The sequence below is a fragment of the Anser anser genome (genome assembly GCF_964211835.1).
Source record: "Anser anser genome assembly, chromosome: 1".
In the NCBI taxonomy this organism is placed as follows: Eukaryota; Metazoa; Chordata; class Aves; order Anseriformes; family Anatidae; genus Anser; species Anser anser.
Window position 1 is genome coordinate 145,991,708 of NC_139720.1, and position 13,035 is coordinate 146,004,742.

The following is a 13,035-nucleotide window of genomic DNA, read 5'->3' on the forward strand; positions in this document are numbered from 1 at the left end:
TCTTTTTCTTTCCAGCATACTTTCTTCTCTCCCCTTCTTTTGAGGAGGGGGGAGTGAGGGGAGGGGTTGTGGTGGGTTAGCTGCCCAGCAGGGTAAAACCACCACACTAGCATTTTAATGGTATGGTACTTCTCTTTGATTTCATGCACTGCTTCCTACCATTGCAAGACTGTTTAACCAGATGATAGTATATAATTTGCATACTAGTCTCAGATTTATGAAGACAAACTGTTTCTTAACTAAAGTATAATAAAGTGTGGTGGCAGAGATGTTAGCTACAGTTTATTCAGGTGAGTACGGTAAGCTAGTATAGCATTAAACATGAATTTTCCTACTGTGACACATAACTACAGAATGCTTCCAAAGCATAGGTAAGTGTGTTTTCCCCTCTTTAAAAGTACAGTTAAACACTTACATCCAAACAATTTATTTTTTAGGATTTAATTTTAGCCTTTTTAAATCTAATCCAATGGCCTTTTGGACAAGCACACCTTCCTTGCAACCTGACAGTAAAGGTATTTACACGCTGCACTGAATGTGTGATAAAAACACTTTAGCAGGCATGGACAGTAACCCAACTGTAGCACAGCAGTTGGCTTAGTAATCCTTACAATTAACATGCATGCTGGAAGAGAGTACTTAAAATTCTGTGTCTGACTACTGTATTTGTCAGGTAAGAGAATGCCTTTGATGTGTGAGCACGATGGATGGTCTTTTTTTATGCTTTTGGCTGTTGTTTGCCTTACTTTTTAAGGGTATTTAGAAACCTGCCTTGCACTTCACAGTCTTACTGAACACACACACGCTGCATCTATAAAATTCTCTTTTAGCAAAGGAATTATATTCTTTTTTTTATTTTTAAAGTGTGACTCTCTTCCCACCTGAGGTCTTCCACTTCAGTGAAATATGCTTGAAGATTTCTAGACATGTTAACTAGTAAAACTTAAAATATATTCAAGTTATGTGCTGGAAATGCTTAATTCAGTTTCCTTATTATCAATGTTAACTTCTGCAATTTTAAAAACAAGGCGTAGGCAGAGATGAGAGAGCCAAATTTAGCTACTGTTTACATGTACGTGCTTCATGTATAATACGAAGTCCACCTTAGCTAGCCAAAAAGCTTTTGCTGATGTAACCATCTTGTTTACATGCAGAACCCTTAACCAAAATTACACCTTACAGCTTGATTGTGTCATCATAAGATGTTAAAAACAGTACTTCTCCTAAGTTAGGCTTGCTGGAAGCATACTCAAGCTAGTGCAGTTATGCAAGAGCAGTTTAATTTTCAAAAACAAATTTTTATTGTAGCTTGCACAAGATAGTCTTCTAAAGTTAGTGTCTTAGACTGTTAAAAACTGTCAAAGTCATTTCAAACACCGTTTTTCCAGCTTAGTATTTCTAGAGAAGCTATTCTTATTCAAACGCTGAACTCATGTCCACCTTCTGCATATCTGATTGAGAGTCAAATGTTCTGTGTTTTTAGGCATCCACGAGTCTATTAATAATTTGATTTCATTTTCATCATTGAATGTCCATAAAATAAAGTGAATTAGCATTCTGAGCTAATGCATAAATGCAAGAACTCTTGCTGCCTTGAATTCATTTTGTTTTTATATTGGGAACAGGGAAGGTGTTTTAAAGAAATGAAATAAAAAATCATATGCCTTTCTGGTACTTCAGACAGTTCTTCATTTCTGCTTTCCTGATAACTAGGGTATGGTTATATACCTTGCTTTATTTACAGTTGGTGTTACCTTCAGTGTAGGTTTTGGTTTTGAGCTCTGACTGGCTTAATAGCAAATGACTTTAAGTCCTGTCCGAATTAGCTTTTCAAGTCTACATAAATATAATTTGAGTTTCTCATGGGGAACATCTTTCAGGGAATGGTTTCTGAGTTTTGCTAGGGCAATGTTCAAAAGAAATTTAACCTCATAAGTCATTTTCCATTGAGGTGCGAAACAACTAGTTTTTTCTTAGCTTTTTCTTTGGCTCTTCTCATGAGCTTTTCTCAAGTATTTTAACAATTTTAATTCATAGTTAAGTCAATTGCATGTGTTAAGTTTTAAACTTCAGTATTTTTATATTTAGCAGATACTCGCTGATATGTATGGGGGGACAAAACAATTATTGTGACTAGCTAGATATTTACATCTACATGATCTTTATATCAAAGACGAAATAAAAGCAAAAATGTAATACATCAGTGAAACTGCTTCCAACTGTTGTGCGCGGTATTGCTCTTTCTGTTCCTTCCATATACTAACAACTGTGTGGATTTTTTTCCCCGAGTAGAAAGCTGTATCATCCCAAAATCAACAGCCTTTTAGGAATATACTGTATGTGTGCATGGCACTGTTTTCATCGCAGCCTGTGAAAATACATTTAATCTGTTTGCAGCAATTTTAAATAAGCAAAGTTAACTTTCTTGTGGAGAGGCTGAGTAGAAACTGATTTAAGTGATCCCATGAACATCTCGCTCAGTCTTCATATTCTGAGGGCAAATGCACATTGTAATCCTTTCTGTTGCTCAAGTGTTCTGTCACTTCAAGTGGATGTTTGGATTGCTGGGATTGTAATCAGTGTTTGATCAACGTGTGAAGAACTTTACCTGTGTATTGATCTGAACTGACTTCTTGACGTTTGTTTTATTCAGTTTTTATATTTACTCAACCAAAGTGAGACACTTGCTTAACTAATCTGAATGAATAAAGCATGTGCTAGCAGGCAGCATACCTGCCTACCTTTGTAACACAGTACTGCATTTACTTTATACAGGCTCAGAAGAGCTATTGAGATAAGACTGCTGGCTATGAGTTTGAGCTTCTCTCTATGCTATATTAGGAACCTGAAGTGATTGACTCCCCTTGATTAGAAGTTAATCAGCTGGGACAAATGTGGAGCAGGCAACACTGCAAAAGCACTTATAATTGAACTGGGGCTTAGAACTTCGAATGCTGCTTTTATTCTAGTACTACTTAGGTTGCTTTTACTCTGCTGGAAGATACAAATGGGAAAGCTACTTTTAAAAAGCAGCTTTATTTTAATATGTCAGTTGTGCCAGAGTATCGGGGCATGTCTAGGAACACTAAATTTATCTTCTCTCCCTGTCTCTTTTTGCAGAAATGAATGTCAAAATGCTTGAGCAGGAAAATCAGTGTTCCTCAGGAACTGATTAATTCCTAGCTGAAGCTTTAGGTTCCACCTTGACTACGTTGTGCCACAAAGCTGGCGAATATTTTATTATGAAAAGAACAGTGAGCTTTTGAGAGCCCACTTCAAATTCTGCTGACTATCTTAGTGCAGACCTCTAGTGCAGTATATTATTGTGTTATCAAGTGGGCTGACTTATTAAAGCAATCAAATGATTCTTGGAAACAGATGATATATGGATATTGATGTGCTTATGGGGTAATTCTTATTAATAGTTAACCAATGTGTTTCTCTTAAGCCTTTACTTTGTAAATTACCCCTCTAAACAAAAACAAGTGAAAGGAACTCCACATGTGACCCTTAAACTGATGCATCCTTCCTCTTTGCTTCTATTCTATTATGCATAAAGATGTGAGATTATTAGCTTTAACCTTCGATTATTAGTGTTTATTCAGTGAAAGTGGAATAGGCAATTTGATGTTGAAGGAGAGAGCAGAAGAAATTGTATAATAAAATCAGCAATAGTATTTGTCCTTGCTGGGAAAGCTAGTTAAACTTTACGCTGATAGCAGTATTTTGTTATTCCAGTAACGTGAAGCTATGAGATTACTCTTAAAACACTAAAAGTTTCAGCAGCAGCTGCTATGGTAATTAAGTTGAGATTACTTATGGGAAATTTGAGCTTTTTATTAACTAATTTGAAATAAGTCCTGCTCAGTTGCTATTTAATATTTTCTGGAACTTCAAACACTTGAAGCAATTCAATAGTACATGTTGCTGTAGGTGGCTTTACGTTTTCTTTTTCAGTCCTGCATTTTTCCTCTCCACCTCTCTGGATGACACCTATATGGCTCTTTTTCCATAATCTTATTTCCTTTGGTGTAAGGACATAAATAATCCTTCTAACAATATAAAAATGCAGGTTTGATACTGATCTGAGGCTTGAATTTCAAAGGCAATAGAACAGGTCGTAGTTCGGCATGCAGTTCAGAAATTATTAAGTTCTAGCATGCTTTGTCCTAGCATTCTGTAACTTTAACTGTTGTTTCCTGTGGTTGAATAAAAATATGTAGGCTCCGAATATGTATGTTTCTAACCACCTAAGAATTAAGTCAGCTCTGTAATAATGGCAGTGTTGGACTAATGTTGCTGCCTGTTCTAAACTAATTTAGTTTTAATGCTTTGTTCATTTTCTGTACAAAGCTGAGAAGACAGTGCCAGAAGATGATCTTCCAACTGATGAGGTTATAATTGTTTACGAGTTAACACCTACCCCTGAGCAGAGAGCTCTTGCTGGCTTTCTTAAACTACCTTCAACATTCTTCTGCTATAAGAATAAGCCTGGATACGTGAGTGAGGAGGATGATGGTAAGGAGTGTCAAAATTGATCTTTGTGTTGCCTTTTTGTTGGGAAAGGGTATAATACTATTAAAACCAATAGACGCTCTAATACTAGTTTGGACTGATGGGCGGTAATGTTTGTGTTATCTTCGTTTGTGCCAAAGATGTACATTTGAGTCTTCAGGACAGAACAAGGGAGGGCCAGGAATGACAAAAAGGAATTTGCATTGGTGCTATATGGGTGCTCTGACTCATTGCTAATGTAGTTGGTTAGGTAAGACTACATAAATATTCGAGCAAGAGGCGTATCTCTAAGTATTTTGAGAGTCAAGTGGTAGGCAGCCTTTATCAAAAATAAAAATGCTCAGGTTCCATAAATGGTAGACTGGTTTCTCTTTATTCTAAAGCAAATTCTTAACAGAGAAACTGAATATTTTACATCAACTCTAGTTGTATACAACTAAATTCCTCTTAACTTACTCAGTAGCAATTGGTTAAATTGCAGTTCTGAAGCGTTTCACTGAACAGGAAATAAGAGATGATGAGCAGCCTCCCACAAAGATCTAGGCTTGCTTGATTTTATACAAAAGATCTTCCATCTCCCTTCCCAATTGTGTTTAGTGGTACTCTTAATAAAATTAATAAGAAATAGATTTTCTGAAAGCATGAAACCCATGCCACACATCTAGACTGAAAAAGAGTCAAGAGTGCACCAAAGCACACACATGCAAAATAGGAAGTGAAGGCTTACTTGCTGGTGAGTGAAACTTAAACATTAGCAGAAGTTGTGTGTGCTTGCTAGGCTTGTGAGTCTGAAGGGCTTAACAGACTTCTCTGTACTTGGACGATGCCTGAGAACTTACATTTGTTTCCTATACTTAAGATGAAGACTATGAAACAGCTGTTAAGAACCTTAATGGAAGACTCTATCAAGAAAAGAAAAGGAAATTGCAGGGTTCTGCAAAAGATATGCCTGAAAACACAACAGGTAACTTTTTTTATACTGAGATTTAAGCTCTAAATCTAGAGGACACCCGGGCTCTGAGGTTAATTTGATTTTTCCTGAGATAGTTTTAGGAACACTTGCACTGGAATCAGAAAAGCTGCAGCTTAAAATGCATCTTTAACCTCAGTATGTTGAATTGTTATCAGTAAGTGGTACCTGAATGAAAAGAACATTTTAGAGGGCCTTTAAACAAGAACATCAAACTGTCTTCTTACCTGGAAACTCCTGCCTTTCTTCTGAATACGAAGAGCTGAGCTTTGCAAGATGCCTTTGAAAGACCAAAAGAAAAAAAAAACAACTTGTCTACAGCTCTGAATGTTTAATTCTGCTGATAGTAGACTTAGATTATAAGCATGTGAGTTAATGCTGTTCAATAAGGAAAAAAGTACTTGGTCTCTGTAGTAATAATACAAGTGCAGAAGATAATTTGCTTGTTTTCATGCTAATGGTTATTTTGGAAGTGCCTCTAACTTTAGTGTTGCATAAGTGGGTATCTGGATAGATACTGTAACAAAGGAGGTCTGTTTTTTGAGGATGTGTGGTTCTATGTGCTAGAAAGAGGTGGTAGATATTGGGCTATCAGAAATATAAGTAAATGTTGAAGGAAGCTAGCAGTAGTGGCAGTTGCAAGATTGAACTTCACATCGTTGCTTGGAAACTCTCTGATAGCAATAGAAAACCAGGTATTGCAAAATGACAATTCTTTAGCCACCCTGAGCGGAATTACCCTTCCGCTCTTTCAATAATGATGCTATTTGAAAAGTTCCTGAAGTCGTACTTTACGTTGTCCCGTGTATCACGGTGTTATTTGATAACATAGTTGCCCAAAATTACCTCAGTAGTCAGCTGCCTTACCAGCTCTTTTCTATTAATTTTTATTCTTTGCAGGAGACATCACAGGCAAAACTGACTTGAAAACTGAAGGAGAATGTGTTACTGCTGAAAACGCTAAAGTATGAACTAAATCTCTATACAACTTTTTGTCATTGAATTTGTAGAAGTATTTTCACACTCGTAAGACCTGATACTTTTCGCTTTGTGGGGAATAAAACATGTATTGGGGAAAAGTTATTTGAATCCTCTGACTGTGCCTCAAGTCTTTGACACTGGAACTGAGGTTCAGATCTGAAGTTTCTCGGGGAGAGAAAGGAGGTGCAGCTGTTTTCCTAATATAAACAGCTTTGGCTAGTAATGTCCCTCTGAACATGTATGCAAGAATTAATTGATTTCAGAGAGATTTCAAAGAGAAATTGCATCTTTGTGGAAGCATACTGCTTCAGAGGTACTTGGGTCTCTTGTAAAGTTAGTGTCCAATGTGTGGTAAGCGTCAGGAAAGAAATTAAACTGTCAGAAAGCTTCCAATAACAATTTTTTTCCCTAGCTGTTTACAACTTTTTTTTAATGCGAATTGAGGTGGCCATCTTTAATTTCATCTAGTGTGGGCCCCTGGTTTCTAGTTGTTTCCAGATTGAACCCACCTTAATTTCAGTAGAATTTGTTGCCACCTATGTTGTCTCTAGGAGGCATAGTTGCATAGATGCACAGCTTGTTTTTGTCCAGAGTTTCCTGAAAATATCCGTTGAACGGAGTAATGAGCAGTTCTGAAGCATTAGAAGGGCTGTAGCGGAGTGGGAGTCAGGGAACTTAATATGGTGCCTATTTCGTGGCGTCTTCAGTACTGCTGTTGTAGTTAAAGAAACTGATAGCACTGTGGGGGGGGGGGAAGTTCTTCATTATGACTGTCCTTACTGTCCTGACTTAAAGTGGTTTGAATATTAGGCTCCTTCTTGCTTATTTTTTTTATTGCTTTACTCCTTATTAATCTCAGGAGAATGATGTCACCAGTTCTACTGATATAGTGCCTACAACTAAAGGAGAACCAACTGAATCAGCTGATGAGGCTATAGCACCTGTGCAGTCAGCTGAAGAGCCAGATTCCAGCACAGGTAATGTTAATGTATTGCAGGCTTTATCAGTAGGTGATGACAAACCTGTAAACCTGACAACTAAAAAAGAAAGTAATTCAGATTCTTCAGAGTCAACACAAGGTAAAGTCAGGGGTACGTATATTGTTGTCTTTTTAGGAGCTTAAGTATGCTTTTCCTGTAGAACAGTTTATCTAATCTAGCTGTTGCATTGAACAGATGTAGTACCGATATTGAATTTGAAGCGTGAGTACCAATCTAGTGAAAACATGAAGGGGAATGAAAGTATTTCAGTGTTTCAAATTCTTATATGGTCAAATGAGACTGCTCCAGAGCAATGCTGTTGGTTTATTGTTAAATGCCATGTGAGTACTTATTAAAGCTCTGTGGATCTGCACAGAAGTGGCATGCTGAACTGAACTAGGTCTTGAGATCTCTTCTTTTTAAATATAATTGCACATCACTTCTCAGAATGACAGTAAACTTTAAATTTATGGGAAGGGAAGAATATTGTAGAGACTTCTCCAGTTTATTCTTGTTGACTACATGACATTGGAAATGTTTTCCCTAAAGGATTAGAAAAGCATTTGACTTTCCCATCTTGTTTGATAGAAGACAAAACCATCTCATTTGGATTCAGCAATACCTCAGAATTGTCATTTGCAGATCTGGCTTCCAGAAACTCTGGAGACTTTGCTTTTGGGTCAAAAGGTGAGTTAAGCATCTGAGACAGATACTGAACAGGACTTCTGCTTCATACAAAATACCTTTGTGCACCAAGCTTCCGCATATTGTCAAGTTACGTAAATTTGTGTAACTTTACTTCTCAGCAAAATGTTTAAAATGCAAGTCTCTTAACTGTAGATAAAGATTTCAAGTGGGCAAATACTGGAGCAACCGTATTTGGAGCATAGACAACCAGCAAAGCAGATGAAGATGATAGCGGTGATGAAGTCGTACATAATGATGATATCCACTTTGAGCCCATTGTTTCCTTACCAGAGGTAAAGAAACTTCCAGAATATAAAAGAACATTAAGATAAGCATATCTGCTAACAAAGAAAATTTTTATAAATGCTTTCCTTGACTTCTTATGCTTTCTGTCTGTTGTGCTTCGGTCCTTTTTTCTTGTGCTGCCTGTGTAGAATCTCCTGCTGTTTGAAATTCTGGTGGTACAACTTCTCGCTGGGGGAAAGTATCTGGTGCATCAGTTAATGATACAAAATTTCAGGTTGTTATATCTTGACTCAGTGTAGATCATGAAAATTTGTACAAGTAACTTCTAAAAGGTAAATTTGATTTATTATAGCATATTTGAAAAACAAGGTGTGTTGGGGGGGCTTGAACAATTGTCACTGCTAATGCAACTCAGTTAGGATTTTTTATTGATGACTTGTAGATTCAGTTCTCTGAAAGCCACCCAATTTGAAATTTTTGCTCTAAGCTAGGTGAGAGGCTTCTAGAATCACTGAGCATTAAAGGTCTAGCACAATTAACTGCACAAGGCTAAGGAAACTATTTTTAATTCAAAAAGAAATAGTTTTTCAAGAAGTAAAGCCTTAAACTTCAGTAAAGCTTAACTTAAGGTAGCCTTCTGTAACTTCTTGAGGCTTAATGCAGTTGCTTGTGTCTGGATTTGGTATTTAGCCTTAGTGTGTATAACAAGATGTAAAAAGTTCGAGATGGTTATAGCTTGTCTTTCTATAAAGAATAAAATTTAATTCCAGATCGGTGTAATTATTAAAGAAGACTGCCACAGCACAAATAAACAATATTTAGTATCCTATAATTTGAACAGCTAATCTGACGTAGTTTGTAACGTGCCTTCCTTCCTTCTTAAAAAAAATTGTGTGCCTTTCCTCATCTGTTTGTTATATTAGGACTCTTGTTGTTTTCTTTCTTGCCTTACTTGATGTTTCATTTCTCCTTCAATGTCACTTCTCCCTTCAGAAAAGCTTCTCTGTCACTTATTTCTCCAGTTCTCTCAAGTCTTCCATATCTTTGGAAGATGTCTTAACTAAAGAATGTTAGAGACAGGTAATATGCATACATAAAGTGACAAGGAGATACAGCTGTCAGCCCTCAATTTACTATTCACAGTTGATATTTATTCTGTTCAGATGCAAATGTTAAGTTCTTTAACAATCTTGAAAAGGTAACACCTGGAATGCTAATAGCACTATATTCTCACTTCTCAGTGTGCACATCAGTCGGCACATATGAAATTTTCCGGGGGAACATGCCAGAACAATTGGTAGCTTTCTTAAAAAAGAAAAATGCACACAAAAGGTAAAACCTCGTGCAGCACAGGGAAGTAGTGTTGCAGTGCTAGAATTCATTTCAAACACTGGGGCTCATTGGGCTCCTAAATTCTGAAAAGCTCAGGCGTTTTATTTCAGTGTATGATGAAGGTCTGTAGAGCTGTTGGCACAAAACCATTCAAGAAAGGAAAACATGGAATAATTTCCCATTGTAATATGTCAGAATCATAATAAGTGTGTAAGATGTAATCCTGCTGGTGGCAGCAGTTCTGGGAAATCATAGGTACTCTACTGTGCTGTGTTCTAGGTGGAAGTAAAATCAGGAGAAGAAGATGAAGAAATTCTTTTCAAAGAGAGAGCCAAACTTTATAGATGGGATAGAGATGCTACTCAGTGGAAGGAGCGTGGTGTTGGAGAGATAAAGATCCTCTTCCATACACAGAAGAAATGTTACAGAGTCCTAATGAGAAGGGAACAAGTTCTTAAAGTGTGTGCAAACCATGTTATCACCAAAGAAATGAATTTAGTACCTTCAGATACATCAAACAATGCTTTAATTTGGACAGCCACGGATTATGCAGGTGGGTTGTTTTGGTGTTTTTTTCACTTTTTTAAAAGATCTTTGTGTGGCTTTTTTCTGAGGAGACTATACCAAACAAAAGCTACTTCTATCTGACTATTTGGAATTAGAGCTAAAGAAACCTGTTCTTGGATTTATTTTCAGATGGAGAAATAAAAGTAGAACAACTTGCAGTGAGGTTTAAAAGTCAAGAAATGGCTGCTACTTTCAAGAAGATATTTGAAGACTGCCAGCAAAGCTTGTCAAAACTGAAGAAGGGACTGCCAGCAGGACTGTCAAAGGACACCAACCCCATTGTTTATTTTGAAGTTTCTGCTGATGACAAACCTTTAGGACGTGTAACCATGGAGCTGTTTTCAAATATTGTCCCTCAAACAGCTGAAAATTTCAGGGCCCTGTGCACAGGAGAGAGAGGATTTGGATTTAAGAACACCAAATTTCACAGAATAGTTTCTGACTTTGTGTGTCAGGTAGGCATAACGTGAAGACTTCTTGAGGGAACGAAACCCATCTGGTCTAACAGTGCCACTACAAAAATCACAGGATAGCACATGCTCGGTGGCAGCACAAATCTAGAGTCCAAGATACTCTTCTCCTTTCCCTGCAAGGAGATGAGCAATGGTGTAAGCAGCATGTACTGCCCTAAGCTGAATGCTCTTTAACTGTGTTTGCCAGCTGCCTGATGCTTTAGTGTTGATTAGTGCTGCCATTTTAGTGTAGAAGAAATAATGGAGATAGAGATTTCTTCTTCCCACAGACAAGGGGCCTGTTGCTGAACAGAAGCAGCAAGGAAAGTAAGGCTTCCCAAAACGAACATTCAGAGCCGTCTCTTTCCAAAGAGAGGAGCTTCCATATGCTCACCTGCTAAGAACACTTACTTTCCACCTTTTGAAGAACACTTTATATTTCAGATGACCTGCACTGCAAAATCAATATTCCATATATTTTAGATACTCCAATTTCAGTCTAAAAAGGTCTTCTATTTCTCGTATCATGCAGTGGCTTTGTCCTAAAAACTCTTAATGAAAACTGAGTATATCCTCCTGCATTGCTCGTGAATCCCGATGTGAGCAGCATTGCTGTTAAATCTTTGTGTGCATTTAGTAGCACTAGCAAGTTCTCCATAATTTCTGAAGGTTTAGGAGATTGATATCTGCTCACGTATACCTTCCCTTCACTCCAAAAATTCTTCCAAATATTCAATATGAGGTATAATGGCTTAAAACAGGTAAAATAATCCAAATTCCTTACATGCTACAATAGTGCTTTTGCATAACGCTACATCCCTCAAGACAGGGCACAATCTTTTCCACATTCAGAAATGGATAGTAATATACGAATGGCTTGTCATCAGAGTAAAAAACTCTCCAGTCTTGATTGGGTATTAACTGAATCTGAAGTATGACCTTTATTGTTCTTTTCTTTAAACTTTCTGCACAGAAACAGGAAAGTACTGATCAGTGGTAACATGACCTTTTTTGGGTGGTCAGTTTCGTGCCTGCAGGGACTGAGAATAGAGAGAATTGTGGTTGCCAGTTGTAAGGGCCGAGTGAAGCAGGAAGCAGACAGTGGAAATGACCAGCTTAGAGTAGTTGCCATGTGGAACAGGAAGATAAAATGCTGTGTTCAGAATAAATGAGAAACATCCCAGTAATGCTTTTTTACCATGAGCAAAGCTGCTGAAGCTGGAAAGCCTTATATACAAGTAAATATGGTACTTGTGATAACTAAGAATGAGGTTTTACCTGTGTTTTTTGAATGGAAACTCTTCTATTTTGGAAGAGAATGTAACTGTGCTATTGGTTGGTGTTTTGGGATTTGAATAAATGCTGTGCCTTTTTTTTTTAAGAGAGGTGATATAACTAACCATGATGGAACAGGTGGACGGTCAATTTATGGAGATACATTTGAAGATGAGAACTTTGAGGTGAAGCACACTGGTCCTGGATTGCTGTCAATGGCAAATAGGGGTCGGGATACAAATAACTCTCAGTTCTTCATAACTCTCAAAAAAGCAGAACACTTGGACTTTAAACATGTGGTGTTTGGTTTTGTGAAAGATGGAATGGATGTTGTGAAAAAGATCGAATCCTTTGGTTCTCCCAAAGGGTTAGTAAGTGGAAGAGTTGTCATTACAGACTGTGGGCAAATATAGAATTCTGGCTTTTGAGTATACAGATGTTCTAGCAGTATAAATTAGTATTTAGATGTTATTGATTAATTATTTCAGCTTCTCTAAAAAGGACGCTTCTCTAAAAAGGACACTTCTGATGTATAAATGTAAAATTACAGCTTATGGTTGTTTTTTGTGTTCTAATTGATTTTTTTGCATGTTAAATAAGTTCAGACACTGGCATATTTTGGGTGTATTTGTGTTATCATGACATATTTGTATTGAATGTCAAATTTTAAAAATTAAATCTTAGTCTTGTTAAAATAACTATTGTCTTCACTTTGGCTTGTTGAAAAGCAATTTGCATAATGTGTTGCATACTTATTTTGAACATGCTAATTGCATGCTAATTGATGTTGATAATCTATCTGTGCTAATTGATGGTCAGTAAAGTGAAGGCCTTCGAAACTTTGTGAGCAGTGAGCTCATGAAGCTCACTGCAGCATGTTCATGAAGCATGCTCGTTTTGATGAGCAGTGAGCAAGCTGAGGCAGCTGGTCAGGTGCTGGTCAGGTGGATGCTATTTGTGCTGTCTGCAGGCTCTTTGGCACTTGAGTATTTTGAAAGGTAAAGAGCAGTTCTTATGCGCAGTCTTGGAC

General features: G+C 37.2%; 2 protein-coding genes across 3 annotated transcripts in view; both read left to right on the forward strand.

The window, feature by feature from the left end:
- The window catches only part of LOC310901425 (E3 SUMO-protein ligase RanBP2-like), a gene marked incomplete at its 3' end in the record, with an annotated part of 66,453 nt that overhangs the window by 17,893 nt on the left and 35,525 nt on the right, over positions 1 to 13,035 (forward strand). Inside the window, exons 21-24 of the mRNA XM_083840947.1 lie at positions 4,354 to 4,518; positions 5,375 to 5,479; positions 6,386 to 6,450; positions 7,326 to 7,443. Coding sequence (XP_083697073.1) covers positions 4,354 to 4,518; positions 5,375 to 5,479; positions 6,386 to 6,450; positions 7,326 to 7,443 — 453 coding nt within the window. The remainder of the gene's footprint in view (positions 1 to 4,353; positions 4,519 to 5,374; positions 5,480 to 6,385; positions 6,451 to 7,325; positions 7,444 to 13,035) is intronic.
- Positions 7,601 to 12,703, forward strand: LOC310892183 (E3 SUMO-protein ligase RanBP2-like). 2 transcript variants are annotated; one of them, XM_083819624.1, is made up of 5 exons: positions 7,601 to 8,133; positions 8,287 to 8,426; positions 9,991 to 10,264; positions 10,408 to 10,733; positions 12,113 to 12,703. In XM_083819624.1, the coding sequence occupies exons 3-5, from the start codon at positions 10,147 to 10,149 to the stop codon at positions 12,416 to 12,418; spliced, it is 750 nt and encodes a 249-aa protein (XP_083675750.1). In that variant the 5' UTR covers positions 7,601 to 8,133; positions 8,287 to 8,426; positions 9,991 to 10,146; the 3' UTR covers positions 12,419 to 12,703. The 2 variants fall into 2 exon arrangements, with proteins under 2 accessions (XP_083675750.1, XP_083675749.1); XM_083819623.1 differs by having other exon boundaries at positions 7,601 to 8,426.